This window comes from Dama dama, chromosome 2 (assembly GCF_033118175.1).
Source record: "Dama dama isolate Ldn47 chromosome 2, ASM3311817v1, whole genome shotgun sequence".
NCBI classification, from domain to species: Eukaryota; Metazoa; Chordata; class Mammalia; order Artiodactyla; family Cervidae; genus Dama; species Dama dama.
In genome coordinates, this window is record NC_083682.1 from 9176866 (window position 1) to 9204861 (window position 27996).

General features: G+C 39.0%; 1 protein-coding gene across 1 annotated transcript; it reads right to left on the bottom strand.

Moving 5' to 3' along the window:
- Positions 1-63: 63 nt before the first annotated feature.
- On the bottom strand, positions 64-27996 carry LOC133066063 (solute carrier family 22 member 10-like; the record flags this gene model as incomplete). The annotated part of the gene is made up of 11 exons (XM_061156772.1): positions 27613-27996; positions 26616-26719; positions 23448-23602; positions 23177-23345; positions 21570-21693; positions 18942-19057; positions 11559-11773; positions 9625-9733; positions 8296-8499; positions 7758-7770; positions 64-87 (listed from the first exon to the last, which is right to left on the bottom strand). Coding segments are annotated over exons 1-11 (1617 nt in total), but the record flags the coding sequence as incomplete, so codon positions are not given.

A 27996-nucleotide genomic window follows, 5' to 3' on the forward strand; every position in this document is an offset into this window, starting at 1 on the left:
TTACTCCCCCATTACTTCTTAACTTTCATTTTCATAGATTTTTACAATTTTTTTAATTAGGAAAAAATTTTTTTTATTTTTTTTCTTCTTTTTTTCCTTTTTCTCTTCTATTTTCTATTTTTCTTTTTCTCTTATTTCTTTTTAAAGTCCTCTATTATTCCTCTACTACTCCTTAATTTTCATTTTCATTACACTATAACCTTACAAAAAAAAAAGAAGACAAGCCCTATTTTTAAACCGAACTTCATATATATTTCTAAAATTTTTTTTGTGTGTGTTTTGGTTTTTGTTTTTAATATAGTATTTTTAAGAGTCTAACCTCTACCCTAGATTTTTAATTTTTGTTTTTCAGTATATGATATAAATTGTGAACATTTAAGAATCCAATATTCAGTTCCCATTTTTATTCAGGAGTGTGTTGATTATTCTCTCCCAATCTTGACTCTCCGTTTTCTACCTCAGAACACCTCTATTTCCTCCTTTCCCCTTCTCTTCCCAATCCAATTCTGTGAATCTTTGGGGGTGTCTGGGCTACGGAGAACACTCTGGGAACAGACAACTGCGTAGATCTGTCTCTCTCCTCTTGAGTCCCCCCTTTTCTCCTCCTACTCATCTCTATCTCCCTCCTCCCTCTCCTCTTCTTCATGTAACTCTGTGAACCTCTCTGGGCGTCCCTCACAGGGGAGAATCTTTTCGCCATTAACCTAGAAGTTTTATTATCAGTGCTGTATAGTTGGAGAAGTCATGAGACTACAGGAAGAATAAAACTGAAATCCAGAGGCAGGAGACTTAAGCCCAAAACCTGAGAACACCAGAAAACTCCTGACTACATGGAACTTTAAGTAATAAGAGAGCGTCCAAAAGCCTCCATACCTACACTGAAACCAACCACCACCCAAGAGCCAATAAGTTTTAGAGCAAGACATACCACGCAAATTCTCCAGCAACACAGGAACATAGCCCTGAACATCAACATACAGGCTGCCTAAGGTCACACCTAAAACATAGACCCATCTCAAAACTCATTACTGGGCACTCCATTGCTCTCCAGAGAGAAGAAATCAAGTTCCACGCACCAGAACACCGACACAAGCTTCCCTAACCAGAAAACCTTGACAAGCCAATCGTCCAACTCCACTCACTGGGTAAAACCTCCACAATAAAAGGGAACTACAGACCTCCAGAATACAGAAAGCCCACTCCAGACACAGCAATCTAAACAAGATGAAAAGGCAGAGAAATACCCAACAGGTAAAGGAACATGAAAAATGCCCACCAAGTCAAACAAAAGAGGAGGAGATAGGGAATCTACCTGAAAAAGAATTTAGAATAATGATAATAAAAATGATCCAAAATCTTGAAAACAAAATGGAGTTACAGATAAATAGCCTGGAGACAAAGATTGAAAAGATGCAAGAAATGTTTAATAAAGACCTAGACGAAATAAAAAAGAGTCAGTTAAAAATGAATAATGCAATGAATGAGATCAAAAGCACTCTGGAGGGAACCAAGAGTAGAATAACGGAGACAGAAGGTAGGATGAGTGAGGTAGAAGATAAAATGGTAGAAATAAATGAAGCAGAGAGGAAAAAAGAATCAAAAGAAATGAGGACAACCTCAGAGACCTCTGGGACAATGTGAAATGCCCCAACATTCGAATCATAGGAGTCCCAGAAGAAGAAGACAAAAAGAAAGGCCATAAGAAAATACTCGAGGAGATAATAGCTGAAAACTTCCCTAAAATTGGGAAGGAAATAGCCACCCAAGTCCAAGAAACCCAGAGAGTCCCAAACAGGATAAACCCAAGGTGAAACACCCCAAGACACATATTAATCAAATTAACAAAGATCAAACACAAAGAACAAATATGAAAAGCAGCAAGGGAGAAACAACAAATAACACACAAAGGGATTCCCATAAGGATAACAGCTGATCTATCAATAGAAACCCTCCAGGCCAGAAGGGAATGGCAGGACATACTGAAAGTAATGAAAGAGAATAACCTACAACCTAGATTACTGTATCCAGCAAGGATCTCATTCAGATATGAAGGAGAATTCAAAAGCTTTACAGACAAGCAAAAGCTGAGAGAATTCAGCACCACGAAACCAGCTCTTCAACAAATACTAAAGGATCTTCTCTAGACAGAAAATGCAGAAAGGTTGTATAAACGTGAACCCAAAGCAACAAAGTAAATGGCAACGGGACCACACCTATCAATAATTACCTTAAATGTAAATGGGTTGAATGCCCCGACCAAAAGACAAAGACTGGCTGAATGGATACAAAAACAAGACCCCTATATATGCTGTCTACAAGAGACCCACCTCAAAACAAGAGACACATACAGACTAAAAGTGAAGGGATGGAAAAAAATATTTCACGGAAACGGAGACCAAAAGAAAGCAGGAGTCGCAATACTCATATCAGGTAAAATAGACTTTCAAATAAAGGATGTGAAAAGAGACAAAGAAGGACACTACATAATGATCAAAGGATCAATCCAAGAAGAAGATATAACAATTATAAATATATATGCACCCAACGTAAGAACACCGCAATATGTACGGCAAATGCTAACAAGTATGAAAGAGGAAATTAATAGTAACACAATAATAGTGGGAGACTTTAATACTCCACTCACAACTATGGATAGGTCAACTAAACAGAAAAATAACAAGGAAACACAAACCTTAAATGACACAATGGATCAGCTAGACCTAATTGATATCTATAGGACATTTCACCCCAAAACAATCAACTTCACCTTTTTCTCAAGTGCACACGGAACCTTCTCCAGAATAGATCACATCCTGGGCCATAAATCTGGTCTTGGAAAATTCAAAAAAATTGAAATCATTCCAGTCATCTTTTCTGACCACAGTGCAGTAAGATTAGATCTCAATTAAAGGAAAAAAATTGTTAAAAATCAAACATATGGAGGCTAAATAACACGCTTCTGAATAACCAACAAATCATAGAAGAAATCAAAAAAGAAATCAAAATATGTATAGAAATGAATGAAAATGAAAACACAACAACCCAAAACCTATGGGACACTGTAAAAGCAGTGCTAAGGGGAAGGTTCATAGCATTACAGGCTTACATCAAGAAACAAGAAAACAACCAAATAAATAACCTAACTCTACACCTAAAGCAATTAGAGAAGGAAGAAATGAAGAACCCCAGGGTTAGCAGAAGGAAAGAAATCTTAAAAATCAGGGCAGAAATAAATGCAAAAGAAACTAAAGAGACCATAGCAAAAATCAACAAAGCTAAAAGCTGGTTTTTTGAAAAAATAAACAAAATTGACAAACCATTAGCAAGACTCATTAAGAAGCAAAGAGAGAAGAACCAAATTAACAAAATTAGAAATGAAAATGGAGAGATCACAACAGACAACACTGAAATACAAAGGATCATAAGAGACTACTACCAGCAGCTCTATGCCAATAAAATGGACAACCTGGATGAAATGGACAAATTCTTAGAAAAGTATAACTTTCCAAAACTGAACCAGGAAGAAATAGAAGATCTTAACAGACCCATCACAAGCAAGGAAATCGAAACTGTCATCAAAAATCTTCCAGCAAACAAAAGCCCAGGACCAGATGGCTTCACAGCTGAATTCTACCAAAAATTTAGAGAAGAGCTAACACCTATCTTACTCAAACTCTTCCAGAAAATTGCAGAAGAAGGTAAACTTCCAAACTCATTCTCTGAGGCCACCATCACCCTAATTCCAAAACCAGACAAAGATGCCACAAAAAAAGAAAACTACAGGCCAATATCACTGATGAACATAGATGCAAAAATCCTTAACAAAATTCTAGCAAACAGAATCCAACAACATATTAAAAAAATCATACACCATGACCAAGTGGGCTTTATCCCAGGAATGCAAGGATTCTTTACTATCCGCAAATCAATCAATGTAATACACCACATTAACAAATTGAAAGATAAAAACCATATGATTATCTCAATAGATGCAGAAAAAGCCTTTGACAAAATTCAACACTCATTTATGATTAAAACTCTCCAGAAAGCAGGAATAGAAGGAACATACCTCAACATAATAAAAGCTATATATGACAAACCCACAGCAAGCATCACCCTCAATGGTTAAAAATTGAAAGCATTTCCCCTGGAATCAGGAACAAGACAAGGGTGCCCACTCTCACCACTACTATTCAACATGGTGTTGGAAGTTTTGGCCACAGCAATCAGAGCAGAAAAAGAGGTAAAAGGAATCCAGATAGCATAAGAAGAAGTGAAACTCTCGCTGTTTGCAGATGACATGATCCTCTACATAGAAAACCCTAAAGACTCTACCAGAAAATTACTAGAGCTAATCCATGAATATAGTAAAATTTCAGGATATAAAATTAACACACAGAAATCCCTTGCATTTCTATATACTAACAATGAAAAAACAGACAGAGAAATTAAGGAAACAATACCATTCACCACTGCAACAAAAAGAATGAAATACTTAGGAGTATGTCTACCTAAAGAAACAAAAGACCTATACATAGAAAACTATAAAACACTGATGAAAGAAATCAAAGAGGACACAAACAGATGGAGAAACATACCGTGTTCATGGATTGGAAGAATCAATATTGTCAAAATGGCTATTCTACCCAAAGCAATCTATAGATTCAATGCAATCCCTGTCAAGCTACCAACGGTATTTTTCACAGAACTAGAACAAATAATTTCACAATTTGTATGGAAATACAAAAGACCTCGAATAGCCAAAGTAAGCTTGAGAAAGAAGAATGGAACTGGAGGAATCAACCTGCCTGACTTCAGACTCTACTACAAAGCCACAGTCATCAAGACAGTATGGTACTGGCACAAAGACAGAAATATAGATCAATGGAACAGAATAGAAAGCCCAGAGATAAACCCACAAACCTATGGACACCTTATCTTTGACAAAGGAGGCAAGGATATACAATGGAAAAAAGACAACCTCTTTAACAAGTGGTGCTGGGAAAACTGGTCAACCACTTGTAAAAGAATGAAACTAGAACACTTTCTAACACTATACACAAAAATAAACTCAAAATGGATTAAAGATCTAAATGTAAGACCAGAAACTATAAAACTCCTAGAGGAGAACATAGGCAAAACAGTCTCCGACATAAATCACAGCAGGACCCTCTATGACCCACCTCCCAGAATATTGGAAATAAAAGCAAAAATAAACAAATGGGACCTAATGAAACTTAAAAGCTTTGGCACAACAAAAGAAACTATAAGTAAGGTGAAAATACAGCCCTCTGATTGGGAGAAAATAATAGCAAATGAAGCAACAGACAAAGGATTAATCTCAAAAATATACAAGCAACTCCTGAAGCTCAATTCCAGAAAAATAAATGACCCAATCAAAAAATGGGCCAAAGAACTAAACAGACATTTCTCCAAAGAAGACATACAGATGGCTAACAAACACATGAAAAGATGCTCAACATCACTCATCATCAGAGAAATGCAAATCAAAACCACAGTGAAGTACCATTACATGCCAGTCAGGATGGCTGGTATCCAGAAGTCTACAAGCAATAAATGCTGGAGAGGGTGTGGAGAAAAGGGAACCCTCTTACACTGTTGGTGGGAATGCAAACTAGTACAGCCGCTATGGAAAACAGTGTGGAGATTTCTTAAAAAACTGGAAATAGAACTGCCATATGACCCAGCAATCCCACTTCTGGGCATACACACTGAGGAAACCAGATCTGAAAGAGACACGTGCACCCCAATGTTCATCACAGCACTGTTTATAATAGCCAGGACATGGAAGCAACCTAGATGCCCATCAGCAGATGAATGGATAAGGAAGCTGTGGTACATATATACCATGGAATATTACTCAGCTGTTAAAAAGAATTCATTTGAATCAGTTCTAATGAGATGGATGAAGCTGGAGCCCCTTATACAGAGTGAAGTAAGCCAGAAAGATAAAGAACATTACAGCATACTAACACATATATATGGAATTTAGAAAGATGGTAACGATAATCCTATATGCAAAACAGAAAAAGAGACACAGAAGTACAGAACAGACTTTTGGACTCTGTGGGAGAATGTGAGGGTGGGATGTTTCGAAAGAAAAGCATGTATATTATCTATAGTGAAACAGATCACCAGCCCAGGTGGGATGCATGAGACAAGTTCTCGGGCCTGGTGCACTGGGAAGACCCAGAGGAATCGGGTGGAGAGGGAGGTGGGAGTGGGGATCGGGATGGGGAATACATGTAACTCCATGGCTGATTCATGTCCATGTATGACAAAACCCACTGAAATGTTGTGAAGTAATTAGCCTCCAACTAATAAAAAATAAATAAATAAATAAATAAAATAAAAATCCCATTGTATATCCTAAATAAGCAATTTTAATTTGTCAATTATATGTCAATAAAGCTGGAAATTAAAAAAATCATATATTCAAGTTTTAGCTCTCAGTGTCTAAGAATGTGACATTATCATATTTGGAAGCATGGTTCTTGCAGTTACTATTAATTAAGATGAGATCATCCTGGAACAGGTTATGTCTCTAAATCAATTTGACTGGTGTCATTATACAAAGAGGATATTTGGACATAGAGGCATACCAGGGAGATGCCATGTGAAGATTGGAGTTACGGTGCCACGATCCAAGGAACTACTAGAAGCCAGGAGAGACCTGAATCAGACTCTCTCCTAGAGCCTTCAGAGGGGGCATGGCCCTGCCAACAACTTGAGCTTGGACTTTCAAGCTCCCAAACTAAGAAAATACATTTCTGTTGTGTGATTCACTCAGTTTGTGGAACTTGATTATAGAAGCCTGATGTTGCAAAGACACCATATTTCTCACATTAAAATACTTTTACTAGCTTCTTTCTCCTCCTATCCTTGATACTTTCCCTGAAGTATAGTGACAAAATTTGCCTGAATCTTAGAGGCTCATAAACAAGATTAATTTCTTTATTACTGTTTCTTTTTTTTTTCTATAGTATGATTCATTTGTTTTAAACTATAATAAATACCAACAATTTCATACCAAAAAAGAAGTGTAAATAATCATTGTAATAACATAATTTCTACAGCTTGTTCCATTTTTAATGATAATTAATTTTTCTCTCAAAGTTGTTGAATCTCTCTTGCTCAGAGAAAGAGATCTCATCTAGTTAGTTGAAATGCCTTAATTCAAATTAGGAAAATTGTTTTATAAAACAAAAAATCCAAATTTCTTCATGAGGTTAGAACTCATTAATTGCAAACAATAAAATATATGATGTTGGAAACACATACATTTAAATATGAGTTATTTTCATATCCCAGATCTATTTGACTCTGGGCACTGAATGATACAGCATAGAATGACTAACACCTTGTACTCAAACGAGAAAGGGAAACAATAAAGAAATGACCAAAACCTCAAAGAGTTCAGTTCATTACTTCTAACCAGTAGTGAAACTCTGTGAAATAATGCTTGCTATTATTTTTTAAAGTTGTTGCTTTGGTCCTCTGTCCCCCTCCGACTGTCAGCCATTTCAGATGGTTTTCCTAATCTCAAGTGCATACAGTGAGATTTCTCTAAAGTGCTGTTTACACTTACTGTTTCTAAAGTGGAAACAGTAAGTGTTTCCACTTCCTAATCTCTCATTATTTATTCAATCTTCTCAGACTTCTGTCCATGTTTTTCCACTGAGATAAGACTTGTCTAGCTAAATATTTTGGTCAAGTCATTGTTTATATAGCATGACACTCCCAGTCTTTCTGTATGAGTGATCATGCCTCTTGATTAAAATTTCCCCTTTATATCTCAGGCTCTTGTGGATCCCTGAGTTGGGAAGATCCCCTAGAGAAGGGAATGGCTACACTCTCCAGTATTCTTGCCTGGAGAATGCCATGCACAGAGGAGCCTGGAGAGCTACAGTCCATGGAGTCACAAAGAGTCAGATACAACTGAGCAACTAATATTTTCTTTCTTGTGGATCTGAGTATCATTAAATACCATCATGAGGGCAGGTAGGATATGCCATCACAATAGAGCTAATTATCATCTCTTTAGGACTAAAACTGCCAATGAAAACAAGGTAGAGGGGATCTCTGCAGTCTAGACTGGAACTTGTAATGGATAGACATCTCGCCACTCATGAAGGCAATGGCCCGAGATCGAAGTATTCCAGGCAAGGCTTGCCTTCCCCAGGGATCTGAAGGACCCACGCGGTGTGTTGCCTTTCTCACCCACAGATCAGAAGCACACAGTCCCTCCCAGGAGATGGTAGAAGGTTTACTCACGTATTTTCCACATCCTGGATAGTGTCAGACAGAGGCATATTTCTGGTTTCAGGTTGGAAAAGAACAACAAGACCGGCAATGATGGGAAAGACTCCATAGAAGATCCAGGGCAGGGTGGGTAGATACACCTCTAGGGTCATCAGGAGAGGAGCCAGTGCTGACCCATACCTACTAACCATCGCATCTAATCCAAAAGCTTTTGCCCTAAGGGATAAACAAGAATATATAATAATCCAGTAAAAATCCACATATGTAACTTATGATCTGTTTTTTGATGTGATTATGTAACACAATAAAACATAATTATTATATATGCATGGGCTTTATGAAAAACACTTGCTTTTGTGATTTGCTCTGTGATTTTCTGTCTTTGATAAGATCAAGATGTGTTAGACCCATTTTCATCATTTTAAACAAATGCATTGAAATACTGCTTAGTATAGTACATGGCACTAAGTCATCTTTTTCAATAAACTTGATGATAATTATCTTTGGTATATTAAAACATCACTTTTTAGAAAATCCATATCCAAATCAACAGTAATTAAAATTAAATCCACTTTTTGTTTTTATTTCCTAATATTTTTGGTACTTCACATTTCTTTTTTAGGCATTTATTTTGTCTTTATTTTTATGAATATTAAAATATTTACTTCTTATATAAAAATTCTGTATCCTATTTTCATTCATTATTATTTTTTTAACTGAAGGAAAATTTCTTTAAAATGTTGTATTGGTTTAGGCCATACAACAACACAAATCAGCTATAATTATACATATATCCTCTCCCTCTTGAGTCTCCTTCCCTTCCCCTCATCCCACCCTTCTAGATAATCAGAGAACACCAGGTCGGGTTCCCTGTGTTATATAGAAACTTCTCACCAGATACCTATTTTACACACAGTCGTGTATGTATGTTTATGCTATGTTCTCCATTTGTCCCACTCTCTCCTTCCTCCACTGTGTTCACGTCTGTTCTCTTATGTCTGCATCTCCATTCCTTCCATGCAAGGAGGTTTATCAATACCGTTTTTCTAGATTCCATACATATGCCTTAATATATGATATTTGTCTTTCTCTTTCTAACTTAGTTCACTCTGTATAACAGGCTCTAGGTTCATCCACCTCACTAGAACTGGCTGATTTGGTATTTTGTATTTCTGTTTTACACTCATAACTGGAACTTACAGATGGTAAACTAACTACCTTCTTATATGTGGAATTAGAACATTTTCCTGGTCCCTTCCTTAAACCACAAATTTTATTAAACTATAGGACAGTATATATCAAGCTTTAACCAGGCTTCCAGAGGTATAGAAAGTCTTATACCTGAGAAGAGTGGGCATGAGTTCATCGCAGTGGACACAGTAGCTGGTGACTGCAGCAGCAACACAGCTGATTCCCACACTTGCCAAAGTCACACGCAGAGTCTGCATTTCTGGAGATGGGAGGATCAGTGAGGTTAAGACAACTGTGTTGAAACAATCAGCAGCCAGCAAGTTTAGCCAAGACCAACAGCTCTATAATAGACTATTTGAATGCTTGAAACAGGTTGTAGAAAATATTACAATAGCAGAGACCATGGAGTCTTTTGTAATTTGAGAGATATAAAATTATCAACATAGGTAATAAAATGTACTTAAAATGGTCTGGATTAATTATAGCAAATCTCTCTGCATATCTGAGATTTGCCAGAGAACAGGAAGAAAAGGTAAATCCGACAGAAATTTGCATCTACTTATTCTGTTCAATACTTTTAAAATTTTTATTGCAGAAGGTAGGACCGTCATGTGGACAATTACTGAGTAAAGACTCAGCTCTAAAGTTAAGGACTTAACAATTAAAGTGTAGAATTTAAAGTGACCAGTCCTCCTGGGTTCTTTGGGATTTAGGAGGTCTTAGCAATGTGGGATTTTCACTGAAAAAATCAGAAAACTCTTAGGCAAACCTCAATGAGTCGGTTGACCTAGTGTAGAAATAGCATTGCCATGGGTATGGCACTGGAGAGTAATAGGAAGACAGAACTGCTCTGTTAGTGGAAGGGCTAAAGAGAACCCAGGTCTACATCAATGTTAGACATGAGGAACCAAGAAAGGAAACCTCTGTTTGGATAATGGGACCACTAAAAAAACTTTAGAGAAACAGCTCTCTGCACAGTATAAAAAGAAATCTGGTTATGACTTTATAATATTGTAAAGAACGCTCTTGTAAAGGAGTAAACTCATGTCATAAGTGACATTCTGACGAGCAGAGCCTGCCCATCTCTAATGCTGTGCAATACATTCCTGCACTAGGAGACAGTGAAGTATTGTGCCCGTTATGGTTCTCCTAATCAACACATATTTTCATTCTATTAACTTATAAAGTAATCTAACACGGAATGGACAGGGATTTTAATCTGCTTAAATCCTGTTCCTGCTGTTTACTCCTTCATTCCTTGGAAAAAGGAGTTTTGTGTGTGTGTGTGTGTGTGTGTTTTCATTTCCTGGAAGATTACTATAAGCAAGAACTGTAGTCATGGTGACTTAACAGTCCACTCACATGTGTATACTAGAGATGGGAAAGTGGACCACTCATCAAAGGTGCTAATGAAGAGTACAAACAAAGGGGTGACCGTACTATCTCGTCACCTGGGATATAAGTGCAAACCTCAGCCCTCCCTCTATACTTGTTATTAAAAGTGTGAATGGACAAAGGGCAAGTGAACAAGTGCTCCCTAGGGAAATAATCTGGAATGCTACCAGTTTATAGACACTTCCATGATCTGATGAAGATTGAATATATGCCTTATTTGCCCTTCACTGACCTTTGTTTTTTTTCCCAAAAAAATATTAACAGAAAATCTCATAAATCATCAGATTGGTTTGGGGGAATACTTAGCTCAAAATATGAACCTCTCTTTATTTTTTTATTTTTTTCATTTATTTTTATTAGTTGGAGGCTAATTACTTTACAATATTGTAGTGGTTTTTGCCATACATTGACATGAATCAGCCATGGATTTACATGTGTTCTCCATCCTGAAACCCCTTCCCACCTCCCTCCCCATCCCATCCCTCTGGGTCATCCCAGTGCACCAGCCCCGAGCATTTGTCTTATGCATCCAACCTGGACTGGCGATCTGTTTCACCTTGATAGTATACTTGTTTCAATGCTATTCTGAACCTCTCTTTAAACCTAATTTCAGACAAGTGTGACCAGTTACAGTCCCTGAAGGATGGGGAAAAGACCCTTCCCTTCCCCAAAGTCCAGTCTCCTCTCACCTTGGGGCACAAACGTGTTGGCCAAAATGGAAAGACCCACCAGGAACAAGAAAAGCATCTGCGTTGGTCGACGGCCCTTGTAATTCAGTACTACCAGTGCAAGACATCGGGCTAAGGTGGTGAGAGCTCCAAAGATGACCTGGAACAGGAATATATTGCTTCCAAAGTGCTGTAGGTTCATAGCGATGCCATAAAGGGGTACTGTGACAGCAAACCTGCAGTGAGCAAAAGAAGAAAGACACAAGCCATAAGATTTAGAGCCCAGGTGCTGCAGTTGATGATTATATCCACCCAGGCGGCTACAGAATAAAGTCTCAACCTAGTTTCTTCAATTTTAGATGGTAAAGTTGCCATAAATAATTACATGGCTATAGATGAAAACAATATTCCTTTTGTCCTTTCTTGAGTCTCTAAGCAAACAGCTGGCAGTAAAAATATAATGTGACTCAATCGCCAAACTGGAGGTACAGAGAATTTGAAAACATAAGCATTAAAACTAAAAATTTAGGGAAATAACTTCTTTTTGAGGGTTGTCTGTATGCAAAGAGTCCTCCCTTTCTTCCCCCAAAGCCCATACTGTAAAGCACTTCCCTTTTCTCAACTAATGACTGAAATTGCAAAGAAGCTACCTGTGTCCCCTTGACTTGGCAGCATAGTATCCTGGTGTCCAAACACAATTCTGGGTAATTTAAAGTTCATATCAGACTTCATGGGGCTAAAAGAAAATGTAAGGATGCAGGAAAGCAAACATGCACCAACTGTACCATCAGAAATGGAATCAAAGATTCCCGGTGAGGATCTACCTTTTAACCAAGGAGCATCTAAGGGAATGGAATCCACTTTAAGGATCTACTTCACCAGAGAGATCTAGACTTAGACATTGCAAGAGAAGAAACCACTAGAGCAATTGCAAACAGGTCTTCTCTTGACCATTATCTGTACTTTTCCCTTCCTTTCTGATCATCTATGATTCAGAAATGTAAGTTCATGTCCTAGCGGATATGAAAAGTTCAAAAAAGCACAAAGTAGTTTAAGTGAATCAGCAGTCTACTGAGATATGTCTGGGAAGAGATAAAATATACATTTCAATAGTCACTTTCTTAAGTTTGGCAGTGGGTATATACTGTCCTGTGTGCTTTTTTTGGTCCATGTGTATACATCTTCAAACATTCAGAATCTAAAATTTCTCCTCCTGACTCTACCAAACCATTCCCTCAAGAGATAACAAACAAGACTTTCACAGAAGGCCATGTGCTAACACACACACAAAAGGTATCCAGATTGTAAACAAAAGTCCATCAATATTAAAGTACATATAAACATTGTAGTGTATTCATGGAATGGAAAACAAAAACACTAGGGAGGAAAATAATCTACTGTTACATGCCACTGAATGCGTGAATCTACATGAGTGAGCATGAGACACGGGCTGTTCCAGAACCTTTTATAATTTACATTATGTGAAGGTCGAGATCAGGACACACTCGTCTATAGTGAAGGAGAGCAGAATAGCTGCTAAGTTTTGTTTGGCAAGGGAGAGGGTAGTTGAGGAGAGTATAGGGGTAGTGCTGGTGGTGGTGGTGGGGGACTCCATGGGATTTACGATTTTTTATCTTGATCTGTATGTTGGTTACATTTTTGCATACTGATGTACTCATTTATTTACATATATATTCCTGATCTCTTCATGTTTCTGTTTGCAACACTTGCATCAATGAAAACTGAAAGAAAAAATAAAGACAATTAAGTAGGCAAATCTGTACTGTAATAGAAATTCTCAACATCAATCTCCAGTGAGGAGACTGATAGTGTGATATGACATAATGAACTGTTCATAATATAATCAGCTCCATGTGAGTCTTATTTGCTGTGTTTTCCTCATCTTTTAAAAATTTTTTATTAAAGGATAATTGCTTTACAGAATTTTGTCGTTTTCTGTCAAACCTCAACATGAATCAGACATAGGTCTACATATCCCCTCCGTTTTGAACCTCCCTCCCATTTCCCACCACACCCCACCCCACCCATCCAGGTTGATATAGAGCCCTTGTCTGAGTCTACTGAGCCATACAGCAAACGCCCATTGGCTATTTTGCATATGGTAATGAAAGTTTCCATGCTACTCTTTCCATACATCTCATCGTCTCCTTCCCTCTCCCACTGTCTATAAGTCTATTCTCTATGTCTGTTTCTCCATTGCTGCCCTGTAAATAAACTGTTCAGTACCATTTTTCTAGATTCTGTATATATGCGTTAGAATATGATATTTATCTTTTTCTTTCTGACTCACTTCACTCTGTATAGTAGGTTCTAAGTTCATCCACCTCATCAGAACTGACTCAAATGCATTCCATTTTATGGCTGAGTAACATTCAGTTGTGTATATGTACCACAACTTCTTTATCCATTCGTGATGGACATCTAGGCTGCTTCCATGTTCTAGCTATTGTAAATAGTGCTGCAATGAACAATGAGATACATGTGTCTTTTTCAATTTTGGTTTCCTCAGGGTATATGCCTAGGAGTGGGATTGCTGGGTCATATGGAGGTTTTATTCCTAGTTTTTTTTTTAAGGAATCTTCATACCATCTTCCATAGTGGCTGTATCAATTTGCATTCCCACCAACAGTGAAAGAGTGTTCCCTTTTCTCCACACCCTCTCCAGCATCTGTGGTTTGTAGACTTTGTGATGATGGCCGTTCTGATCGATGTGAGGTGATATGATATTTCCTTGTAGTTTTAGTTTACATTTCTCTACTAATGAGCAATGTTGAGGATTTTTCACGTGTTTGTTAGCATCTGTATGTCTTTGGAGAACTGTCTGTTAGGTCTTTTCCCCACTTTTTGATTGGGTTGTTTGTTTTTCTGGCATTGGGTTGTATGAGTTGTGTGTATATTTTGGAAAATAATCTTTTGCTAGTTGTTTTATTACCTATTATTTTCTCCCATTCTAGGCTTGTCTTTTCACCTTGCTTACAGTTTCCTTTGCTGTGAAGAAGCTTTTAATTTTAATCAGGTCCCACTTGTTTACTTTTGTTTTTATTTCCATTACTCTAGGAGATGGGTCATAGAGGATCTTGCTTTGATTTATGTCATCGATTGTTCTGCCTATGTTTTCCTCTAAGAGTTTTATAGTTTCTAGCTCTACATTTAGGTCTTTAATCCATTTTGAGGTTATCTTTGTGTATGGTATTAGGAAGTGTTCTAATTTCATTCTTTTACATGTAGCTGTCCAGTTTTCCCAGCACCATTTATTGAAGAGGTTGTCTTTGCATTCATTGTATATTCTTACCTCTTTTGTAAAAAATAAGGTACCTATAGGTGCATGGGTTTATTTATGGGCTTTCTTATTCCATTGGTCTAGATTTCTGTTTCTATTCCAGTACCATACTGTCTTGATTACTGTAGCTTTGTAGTATAATCTGAATTCAGGAAGGTTGATTTCCTCCAGCTCCATTCTTCTTTCTCAAGACTGCCTTGGCTATTCAGGGACTTTTGTGTTGAATTGTGTAACTTTTTGTTCTAGTTCTGTGAAAAATGTCATTGGTAATTTGATAGGGATGGCATTGAATCTGTAGATTACATTTGGTAGTATAGTCATTTTCACAATATTGATTCTTCCTACCCAGGAACATGGAATATCTCTCCACCTGTTTATATAGTCTTTGATTTCTTTCATTAGTGTCTTATAATTTTCTGTGTGCAGTTATTTTGTCTCCTTAGTAAGTTTATTCCTAGATATTTAATTCTTTTTGTTGCAATGGTGAATGGGATTGATTCCTTAATTTCTCTTTCTGGTTTTTCAATGTTAGTATGTAGAAATGCAAGTGATTTATATATCATGCAACTTTGCTAAATTCACTGATTAGCTCTAGTGATTTTCTGATAGGTTTAGGGTTTTTCTTTAGGGTTTTTCTATGTACAGTATCATGTCAGCTGCAAACAGTGAGAGTTTCACTTCTTCTTTTCCAATCTGGATTCCTTTTCTTTCTTTTTCTTCTCCGATTGCTGTAGCTAGGGTTTCCAGAACTATTGAATGATAGTGGTGAAAGTGAACTTCTTTGTCTTGTTCCTGATCTTAGGGGGAATGCTGTCAGTTTTTCACCATTGAGAATAATGTTTGCTGTAGGCCTATCATATATAGCCTTTACTATGGTGAGGTAAGTTCCTTCTATGCCCATGTTTTGAAGAGTTTTAATCATAAATGGGTGCTGAATTTTGTCAAAGGCTTTTTCTGCATCTACTGAGGTTGTCATATGGTTTTATCTTTCAATTTGTTAATATAGCATATCATATTGATTGATTTGCATATAGTGAAGAATCCTTGCATTCCTGGAATAAACCCAAGGTGACCAAGGTGTATGAGATTTTTGACGTATTGCTGAATTCTGTTTGCTGAAATTTTTTAAAGGATTTTTGCATCTATGTTCATCAGTGATTTTGGCCTGTAGTTTTCTTTTTTTGTGTGTTATCTTTGTCTGGTTTTGGTATCAGGGTGATGTTGGGCTCGTAGTATGACTTCGAAAGTGTTCCTTCCTCTGCAATTTTTTGACAAGAGTTTTAGAAGGATAGGCAGTAGCTCTTCTCTAAATGTTTGATAGAATTGTCCTGTGAAGCCATCTGGCCCTGGGCTTTTGTTTTTTGGGAGATTTTTTATCACAGCTTCAATTTCAGTGCCTGTAATTGGGTTGTTCATAATTTTTATTTCTTCCTGGTTCAGTCTTGGAAGATTGAACTTTTCTAAGAATCTGCCTGTTTCTTCCAGGTTATCCATTTTATTGCCATATAGTTGCTCATAATAATTTCTTATAATCCTTTGTATTTCTGCACTGTCTGTTGTAACCTCTTCTTTTTCATTTCTAATTTTATTGATTTGATTCTCCTCTCTTTTTTTCCTGATGAGTCTAGCTAAAGGCTTGTCAATTTTGTTTATCTTCTTAAAGAGCAAGCTTTTAATTTTATTATTCTTTACTATTGTTTCCTTCATTTCTTTTTTGTTTATTTCTGCTCTGATCTTTGTGATTTCTTTTATTCTACTAATTTTGGGGTTTTGTTCTTCTTTTTCCAGTTGTTCTAGGTGTAAAGTTAGATTGTCTATTCAATGTTTTTCTTGTTTCTTGAGTGAGGATTGTATTGCTATAAACTTCCCTCTTAGCAGTGCTTTTGCTGTATCCCATAGGTTTTAAGTTGTCATGTTTTCATTGTCATTTGTTTCCAGAAATTTTTTGATTTCCCTTTTGATTTATTCAGTAACCTGTTGGTTATTTAGAAACATGTTGTTTAATCTCCATGTGTTTGTGTTTCTTACCGTTTTTTCTTTTTTTTCTGGTAATTGATATCTAGTCTCACAGCATTGTCATCAGAGAAGATGCTTGATACAATTTCAATCTTCTTAAATTTACTGAGATTTGATTTGTGACACAAGATGTGGTCCATCCTGGAGAATGTTCTGTGTGCACTTGAGAAGAATGTGTATTCTTCTGCATTTGGATGGAATGTCCTGAAGATATCCAAAAGAATCTACAGAACAAGTCAAAATGTAAGAACAATAAACGTTTTTCTTGAGTAACTGCTGTCAGAGTCCTTTCCCTCGCTGGGAGTCACAGTCCACCTCAGCTCCCTAGGATGCCCTCCAACACTGTGCTGATCTCTTGACCTGCTGTGGGGGCAGCTCAGATTCTAATCTGGTCCTACTTCTATGTGTTCCTATTTCCAAGGTCCACAGCTATCAGAACTAGAGCATTTTCTTTGGTGAGAGCTCTCAACAACCTTTTATATACTCCATAGGCACAGAGTCCACCTAGTTGATCGTGTGGCTTTAATCTGCAGCTTGTACAGCTGGTGGGAAGGTTTGGGGGCTTCTTCCTTAGCCACACTGCTCCTGGGTTTCGTTTGTGGTTTCATTTCCACCTCTACATGTGGGTCATCCACTGGGGTTTGCTTCTGAGGTTGCCCTGAAGGACTTGGGTTTGTCCCTGTGAGGGCTAGGTGTGGAGGTGGTGCAGCTGCTTGGATCACAGGGCTTCAGGCAGCACCAGGTACTCAGGGAAGTTGGCAGCTAGGGCAGCAAGAAATATAATGATCTGGAAGGGTATGGCAACCAGTATTGGCCAATATGCTCCAGTATTCTTGCCTGGAGAACCACCCTCCCTGTCAGGGAAGCCTGGCAGGCCACAGTCTACAGGGTCATAAAGAGTTGGAGTGATCTTGTGTGCATAGACGCAAGACTTTTTTTGCCTGTGGCGGCTCTGCCCCAGTGAGAGTTGAGCGTGAAGGTTGCGCAGCTGCTTGGCTTGCAGGGACCCTGGTGGCACCAAATGTGCAGGGACACGGACTGCCTCTGCTGCAGGAGTTATGGCCCTATCAGTCTTTCTTCGAGCCTCTTGTAGCTGGCGATCAGCAGGCCACTTTGGCCATTCTTTCTTCATAGCTCTGCCCATTCAGGCCCTTGGAAGGCTACCTTGCCTGGGTCCTTCTCTCTTGTTCTGTGCATCAGGCACATAGAGGGGCCCCCCTGGCTGGAGTCCTATTCTGTAGATCGGCACATCAGTCACTGAAAGGAGCACCCTGGGTGAGGTCCTGCTCTAGTTTAGTGCGTCAGGCATTTGATGGGCCAGCCTCTCTATTGTTCAGCTGCCTGGTGTGTGGGGAGAGAGAGGCTATGGTGACGGCTCCACCCCCTATGCGTGACTCAGCATTATCGCCTTGCTTCTATGGCTTCCTGGCGTTCCTCCACAGGCATTTCCCACCACAATCCACCCCCTGCCTCACCTCCTCTCAATCTGTTCTCCACAATCAACAGCAGCCCTCGCCCTGGGATCTCTCCACAATCCCCAAACTCCAGCTCCCAGCCACTATGCCTTCCAGGGGACCTACATCCCTGTCCAGAGTATGTATGGCTGCAGCAAGGACTGTCTGATTCCCATTCTATTTAGGCGGCCACAGATCAGCTGTTTCACTCTCAGCCTTAAATGTTTCTCTTCTGACTCAGACAATGGCCCCTTTGTGGGGACTGGACCCCTGCTTTAGTTCCCCCTCCCACCAAGGGAGGGCAGGTCCAGTCCTACTAACACTCCTATTTTCCCCCCTAGTTCCTTCATCCTACCGAGTTTTGCATGGTTCTATATATTCTTTTCCTCTGGTCAGGTACTCCTGCCTGCTCTCAACTGGTATTCTGCATGCAGTTCTATGTCTGAAGGTGTATTCCTGATGTATCCATGGAGAGAGATGTACTCCATGTCCACCTACTCCTTCGACATCTTGTTCTCTCTTCCTCATCTTTTAACCACAAATAAGCCCTCCCTCTCACAACACTGTCATAACCTTTTGTAATAAACAGATTCATGTTCCCATTCAAGTTGTCATACATTGTGGGTAGCCCACCTCACAAAGAGGAGGAGACAGGTCCTTTTACGCAGGTTGGGTGTGCGGAACAAGTCAAACACAGTAGTTTTGGTCTGTGCTCCCTCCAGTTCCTCCTGCATGGTCGCTCTCAAACCCTTGAACAAAAGCAATCAAGTATCATTTGCTAGCATAGTGCCAGGTATTGTGATGAGTGCCAGGAGGATAGGAGAGACGTGTGTCCTTTCTTTCTAGTGTAGCATATTCAGGTATGAACTAAATCAAATCCCTTATGATTATACAGTGGAGGTGACAGATAGATTCAAGGGATTAGATCTGATATACAGCATGCCTGAAGAATTATGGATGGAGGTTCATAATATTGTAAGGAGGTGGTGACCAAAACCATCCCAAAGAAAAAGAAATGCAAGAAGACAAAGTGGTTGTCTGAGGAGGCTTCACAAATAGCTGAGAAAAGAAGAGAAGTGAAAGGCAAAGGAGAAAGGGAAAGATATATCCATCTGAATGCAAAGCTCCAGAGAATAGCATAGAGTGATAAGGAAGCCTTTTTAAGTGAACAATGCAAAGAAACAGAGGAAAATAGAATGGGAAGGATTAGAGATCTCTTCAAGAAAATTGGAGATACCAAGGGAACATTTCTTGCAAAGATGGGTGCAGTAAAGGACAGAAATGGCAAGGATCTAATAGAAGCAGAAGAGACTAAGAAGAGGTGGCATGATTACACAGAAGAACTACACAAAAAAGGTCTGAAGGACCCAGATAACCACGATGGTGTGTTTACTCACCTAGAGTGAGACATCCTGAAGTGTGAAGTCAAGTGGACCTTAGGAGCATTATTACAAACAAAGCTGGTGGAGGTGATGGAATTCCAGTTGAGCTGTTTAAAATCCTAAAAGATGACGTTGCTAAAATGCTGCACTCAATATGTCAGTAAATTTGTAAAACTCAACAGTGACCATGGGACTGGAAAAGGTCAGTTTTCATTCCAATCCCAAAGAAAGGCAATGCCAAAGAATGTTCAAGCTACTGCATAATTACACTCATTTCACATGCTACAAGGTGATTCTCAAAATCCTTCAAGCTAGACTTCAAAATACACAAACTGAGAACTTCCAGAGTACAAACTGGATTTAGAAAAGGCAGAGGAACCAGAGATCAAATTGCCAACATGGGCTGGATCATAGAAAAGGCAAGGAAATTCTAGAAAAACACCTACTTCCACTTCATTTACTATACTAAAGCCTTTGACTGTGTGTATCACAACAAATTGTAGAAAATTCTTGAAGAAATGGGTATACCATACCACTTTACTGGCCTCCTGAGAAACCTATAGGCAGGGCAAGAAGCAACAGAATGGACATGGAACAAAGAACTGGTTCAAAACTGGGAAAGGAGTACATCAAGGCTATACATTGTGACCCTGCTTACTTAAATTACATGCAGAGTACATCATGCAAAACACCAGGCTATAAGACTCACAAGCTGGAATCAAGATAGCCAGGAGAAATATCAACAACCTCAGATATGCAGAAGATACCACTCTAATGGCAGAAAGTGAAGAGGAACTAAAAAGCCTCTTGATGAGGGTGAAAGAAGAGAGTGAAAAAGCTGGCTTACAACTCATCATTCAAAAAACTAAGATCATGGCATCCAGTCCCATCACTTCATGACAAATAGTTGGGGAAAAGGGGAAAAAGTGGAAACAGTGGCAAATTTTATTCTCTTGGCTCTAAAATCACTATAGATGGTGACTGCAGTCATGAAATTAAAAGACATTTGCTCCTTGGAAGAAGAGCTATGACAAACCTTGACAGTCCATTAAAAAGCAGAGATATCACTTTGCTGGCAAGGTCCGTATAGTCAAAGCTATGGTTTTGTAGTCATGTATAGATGTGAAAGTTACACCATAAAGAAAGCTGAACACCAAAAAATTTATGTTTTGAATTGCATGTTAGAGACTCTTGAGAGTCCCTTGGGCAGCAAGGAGATCAAACCAGTCAGTCCTAAAAGAAATCAACCCTGAATTTTCATTGGAAGGACTGATGCTGAAGTTCCAATACTTGGCCACCTGATGCAAAGAGCTGACTCATTGGAAAAGACCCTGATGCTGGGAAAGACTGAGGGCAGGAGGAGAAGGGGGCGATAGAAGATGAGATGATTGGATGGCATGACTCAATGGAGATGGGTTTGAGCAAACTCTGGGAGATAGTGAGGGATAGGGAAGACTGGTGAGGTGCAGTCCATGGGGTCACAAAGAGTTGAACATGACTTAGCAACTGAACAATATTACACATGCAATCACAGGTGTTGATATGATGGAGTAGGTAAGGAGTTAAGGGATACTCCAAGAAATTAAATGGCAACCATTAAATTTTGAAAATGAGAGCCACCAAGGGGTCAGGGCATCCTGCAGAGTACATAGGATATAGTGTCAGATCAAGAAGTGAGCTAAAGGAAGAAGCTTTGTACAGTGCTCAAAGCTTCTTTTCTATGAGCTTTATGGCCTTTATGGCCATAAAGAACCAGGGAATTTGTATTCTCAACTAGCTGCCCTTGTTAGAAAAGCAGCTTGCCTATCTCATTACGAGAAGGCAGGTGTCAGTTTATGACTCCCATTCAGCCTAGTAACCACCTTCCCTTTCTGCTCACCTCCACGTTCAGGGTTGCCTCGGCATTCTTCATTTCATTTCTGCATGCAACTTTCTTAAGTTCCCTTAATCCTTCATCTATTTTATTGGTGATAATCAGCCACCTTGCAGATTCCACCAGCCACCTAATGAAAGAAGGGCCCACAAGTGCAGTCAGTTTTCTCTTGCTTATTTGTCATATGGTTAATTACTGCATATGCTTTTTACCCTCAATCCAATATTCACCACTTCAAGTATTGGGTTAGGAAAAAGAGCTCGTGTTTTGTTACAGACTGCTAGGAAAATACAAGAATGACCACTTTATGTAGTACATCTAAGAGATGTTCTACATGCAAAGGATCATAGAGTTTGCAGTCAAATTGCCTCTCTGCTTACTCAGCAGAAGGTTTTCCAAGAGGCCTATGAAGCTTAAGTCTGAGAGTCCCTCACTTGCATAATTCCCTTCAAAACTAAGCATGAGATCCAGCACATTTGTGCACATAGCATATATTCATAATATATATTATCGTGAAAAAAGAAGCCCCCAAATGCATTTCAGTTCAGTTCAGTCGCTCAGTCAAGTCTGACACTTTGGAACCCCATGGACTGCAGCATGCTAGGCGTCCCTATCCATCACCAACTCCCAGAACCTGCTCAAACTCACGTCCATCGAGTTGGAGATGCCATCCAACCACGTACGCTTTTAGGCCAACAAATATTGTCAATACTCCTGCCACTTCTGGCAATATCGGTGGAATACAAATGTAGGGAAGCCTGGTGTGCTGCACTCCATGAGGTCATAAAGAGTTGGACACCACTGAGTGACTGAACAACAACAGCTACATAAGTGGGGGTCACCTGTTTACATCTGCCCCAGTTTCCTTATCAATAAACAGAGACAATAAACACACCTTCCTGGTTAAGAGGATAGAATGCCTTAGCAGATGAGTCTGATGTGGATTATCGTTTTTATTTCTCTCTCTTTGTACTCATGTCACTTTACTAAATCCATAGCAATCTTTCTGGAATCTACTGAATATGACTCTCCCTAGAATGGTCTTAAGTGTAGGGATGAGATTATCCATAAATAAATGTTCATTAAAATTACTAAAGGAAAGACAGAGTGATGAACACATATGTAAATCATCCAATCTGCATGTTATTTTCTCTTCTGGAGAAATTAAACTGCTATTTTGTTAAATTTCTCTATGAATATATTTTCTGCCTCTTCCTTTATCCAATTTAATCTGTGACATAGAAAATCATGGAGAACTTGATTGTATCATATTCATTACAAAGCCAAAAAATTGAAGCTTTATCTTTCAAAAATATTTAAGTATATATTTTATATTAAGAAAATAGTAATGGAATAACTCAATGACACAACACTGGATAAGACTTAGAAAGCAAAATGGCAGAAAATACCTGGAACTCCCAGGCAGAAAGCTCATTGTTATTCTATGTTCTACTTCTCAAATCTCAAATTGAACAAGGTAAACAGATGAAAGACCCTGGTTTAGGCAGAAACAATAAGAAAGGGTTCAGGGAATAAGAAAATCAATATATCCCAATTCAGCAAGCATTTTCATCCCAGGTTCCCTTAAAACACAGTGAGAGAGATGCTCATACCTTGAGGAGAAAGAGAAGACAAAGAAAGGTACAGACACCACCAGCTGCAGGGTGCGCCACTCTCGAAAGACAAAAGCCAGTCCTCCCAGCATCATCTGTCCAATACTAACAGCACAAGTTATCAGCATTATTACCGTGGCTTTAGACTGGGACCTTGTCCACTCTGCAACTAAAGGAAAACCCAATTCGGATATTAATGTCATCTAAGGGTGAAATTTCAAGATCAAATTCAAAGCTTGGAAAATGAAGAAGAACAAAACTGTTGACTTACTGAGCATCCAGTTATTTGTTATGATGGCCACAGCAGAGCAGCCTGACCAGAAGCGTAGCAAGCAGTAAATGAGGAAGGTGGGAGCAAAGGCTGTGCAGGTCCCAGAGATGGCGAACTGGAGCAAACTGCACCTGAGAATCAACTTCCGCCCAAACCTAAGAAACAGAGAGTCAGCTTAGATTATGGAGGTAGTGATAATTTGTGGTGAAAAATTAAAAAGACATACTCTGAAGTTTAGAGAATGTTTTAATAAGTGATTCTTTGTATCTGGAAGCTTGAGTACACAAAAACCAGGTCAACAATGGGAATTGCTTCAAGGTGACACTCCTTGTTACCTAAATAAGTAGGTATAATGTTATAACACCTAAACAAGTGTTATAATGTTTTGTACATTACCAAAACTTCATCGCCCAGTCACCAGGAGACCCAACCTAGGGATCAAACCCAGATTTCCTGCAATGCAGGTAGATTCTTTACCATCTGAGCCAGCAGGGAAGCCCATAAAAAAAAAACCTACAGCATTGGAAATTATAATATACTATAAGCACTCATTGTACTAACTTATGTGTTTAGCAGAGTAGAGAATCTCTGTAGTGTGTAGTGCTGTGGCCAGCACAGCAGGTGGGGATGGAAAGTGGATGCACAGTTTGGAAAAAAGAAACTAGAGATAGAATTAAAGTTTTAAAGATGGGACTGGGGGACTCAAGACCTCTTGGGTCAAGAGCCCTGTTCTTCAGAGTCACATCACTTTTATTTAGTGTCTTGGCAAGCAGAAAGTATCTATTGTGTTACAATGAAGTCAGCTTCCTGTGTTCCTGGTCACATCTCCCATTTTATTGATTACTATAAACTATCTTTGTTATTTTCTTGTACAAGGGCTACTACCTAGCTGGAGGTCATAGACTTGCATATGCCTTGGGAAAACATCTTAGTGTGTGCACAAGCAGTGTTCTGAACTTGCGGTGATCCAGTGTTCCAAGGTCCACACTATGTTTTTCCTTAGTGTAGCAGGGTATGAAGCCCCAACTGATCAACCCGATGTACTTTAATTTGGGTTATACTATACTGCTATATTTTGCTTTTATTCTTTTCCCATGGTGATTTTCTCATGGCTTAGCCAGAGCAACAGGCAGCTGGCTGTTAACCCCTGCAGTGTAGGACAGAAGAGGGCTAAAAGTTACTTTGGTCTCTAGCACCAGACAGGTTAAGATGCAACTGATGCAAAAGATCAGTGAAACAATGCATCGAAGTTGTTCAGGTTTATGTAAGAGTCACACTAAATTTCCATGTATTTGTAAAAATTCCGGTTTTCCTTCTGCTTCTGTTTTCTAATTTCACTCTGTTGTAATCACAGAAAATATTTTTTTAAAAGGTTTTTAAAATAACATTTGTTTCTTAAAAGTTAACACGTGCAAAAGAAGTGAAAAAAACTAAGTCATTCATATTCACAAGCAGTTTACCATTTGATGTGTTCTTCTAGGTCTCATTTGTGTATTTTCACAACTAAGCATCCATTTTTATGTGATTAAGATCATACAGTTATGTATCATGCTATTTCACACATCTTGAATATTTGCCATTAACCAAAAATACACTGTGCTTAGTCGCTCAGTCATGCCCAACTCTTTGCAACCCCATGGTCTGTAGCCCAATAGGCTCCTCTGTCCATGGGGATTCTCCAGGCAAGAATACTGGAGTGGGTTCCCATGCCCTCCTTCAGGGGATCTTCCTAACCTAGGGATCAAACCCAGGTCTCCCACATTGCAAGCGGGTTCTTTACCGTCTGAACCACCACTCAATCTTTAAGGAAAAAAGCATAATCCTGCCTTTCTTGGTGACAAAAATTTCAGAGAAGACAAAAATGGCAACAGGCCTCTAGACAAAGATATTGGCAGAGCTATGATTGAAATACTACATTCACTTCATGTTCAGTTAAAAATGAGACATAAAGCAACAGAGTACACAAAGTATAGTGCTTTCTAAGAGGATTCATTCTCCAAACTCAGCTATTAAATTATTAGCAAGGAGGTGTGTTTTCATTGGATTAGTTACTTAACAATGCATTCCTGTAGTACAGCCAGGAGACACACACATCAATGGTTATCATCAAAATACAAATATGAACACATCCACAAACAGCCTTCCCTCTGTATTTCCTTCTGCCCCTCTGCTGCCAACCTAAATTAATAAGTCGTGACTCGCATTTCTCAGAGATGGTTTAGCAATTCCACGTCTAAGATGTTGCCTTTTATTTTTATGAATTAGAACAAAAATATTTACAGATTGGTTAACTCACTAGTCCTACTTTTTATCATACATGGTCACCTCAGGATATTTAAAAAGCCTAGAAATCTTGCAAAATTTTCTGATTTTTGGCTTTGAGCCCCATACATGGTCAAGTCTGGAGAATGCTCCATGAACTGAATGTGTATTCTTTCATCAAGAAGGGATGAAAGAATCCATGTCTGTTAGCTCTAGTAGTTTGTAGTGCTGCTCAAGTCTTGTATTTCCTTACTATTCTTTGGCTTAGATGTTTAATCCATTACTAAAACTGAAGTATTGACGTTCTCAGCTATGAATAGAGAATTACTTTGCCCTTCAGTTATGTCAGTGATTGTTTTATATATTCCAAGGTTCTTTTCTTTAATGCATTGCTATGATTCAGTCTGTAAGATGTGTCTGACTCTTCTCAACTGCAGCATGAACTGCAGCATGCCAAGTTGCCTTGCCCTTCACTATCTCCTAGAGTTTTCTCAGAGTACTCAAAGCAACCTACAGATTCAATGCAATCCCTATCAAATTATCAGTGGCATTTTTCACAGAACAAGAACCTCCTGTCTTGGAGCACCTTCCTCTTCTTCCACTTGGTAACTCCTTCTCAACTTTATAAATGAAGTTTATGGTAGTTCACCTCTAAGTATTATTCTGAAATTCCCCTCAGATGTTATGGAGATGACATTTCTGTGTTGAGTACAGAGAGCCCAGTGGCAGCAAAATGGCATCCATCAGAATGAGTCTAATTCTACATTTCCATCTGTAACTTCCTGGGAACCACGGCAACCCACAGTGTGAATTGCGCATTGGAACTCAGGAGTGACTTCCCTATGAAACAATCATAAACTGTGAAAACACACACTGGAAGGGCAGCAGTGATTGGGAGACACTCACCTGTCTGAGAGATGGCCGTATATGAAGGCTCCCAGCTGCATTCCAGCCATGAACACAAACTGAACCACTGATTTCTGTGACTGGTGATCACATACGAGGTCCCACTGGAAGAGAAGGAGACCAGAACAGAGGAGCTTCACAGCATTTTAAAGCCCTCAGTGAGTACATTCTGCTTTGCTTTCCTACATTTACTCACCTATACTATTTAAGTCCCAGTTTAAGCATGGCTTTTCTAGAAATTCTCAACTCAATCTTTCAGATTTTGTCAGAACCAGTCTTTATATTCACTTAGCACTGCATACCTCAGTGATTCTCAATCTTTTCCATACACTGAAAATAGCTGAGTTTTTTTTTTTTTTTTTATCACTGATATCTGGATCACATCTAGAGTGAAATACAGATTTGTTTCTCTGACAATTAGTCAGGAAATGGAATTTTTAAAAGTTAATAGAAGTACTTCCAATTACAATTAGACTGAGAACATGCAACTAAAAATAATTTTTCACACATTATATCAAACATGTACTTATCTAAACATCAACCTCTTCATTAAATTTTAAGTTTGGTGGCAGTAAAATTCATATCCAGTTTGCTGATTTCCTCATTCTCAATTGTAATTAAAAATGAAGTGAAAGTGTTAGTCACCTAGTTGTGTCCAACTATTTGTGACCCCATGCACCAGGTTCCACTGTGTGTGGAATTTTCCAGGCAAGCATACTGGAGTGGGTAGCCATTCCCTTCTCCAGGGGGCCTTCCTGACCCAGGGATCAAACCCAGGTCTCCTGCATTGCAGGCAGATTCTTTACCGTCTGAGCCACAAGGGAAGCTGTGATTGTAATGTAAGTTCTTGGCAATTTAAAAAGATAAACAACCACTGAAAGAATAAAAGAGAACTCATTACATTATCTTCTCAGTAACTGAAGATTTGAATAGAGTCTATTTTATGTTATTATAAACACCCACACCAAGTACTCAGAAGAGGAAAATGGGGCCTTACCTCACTCACGACGGTGGAGGAGAACAAGCTGTGGTCATACACCCAGCCATCCACACAGGGCTCCGTGTCCAGGTCAGTCATGTTGGGGAAGGTCCCATTCAGGTGAAGGAGCTGCCACTGCGGGTGGAGGAAGCGACGACACTTCTCTGGCTGTAAGTTTGAATCCAGTGGGATGGAGATTCTCAGGAGGACATCAGGGCTGAGGATTCCAGTGGCATTGTCCAGGATGTAGACCCAGCAGCGATGACCAGGAATGGCGGCAGTGAAGTTCTCCAACAGTATATGACAGGCTGCTATCCCAACAAGAGGAAGAGCTAAAACCATCTGAAGGATCTGGAATTTTCCCAGGCCACCAACTTCATTAAGGAGCTCCTCAAAAGCCAT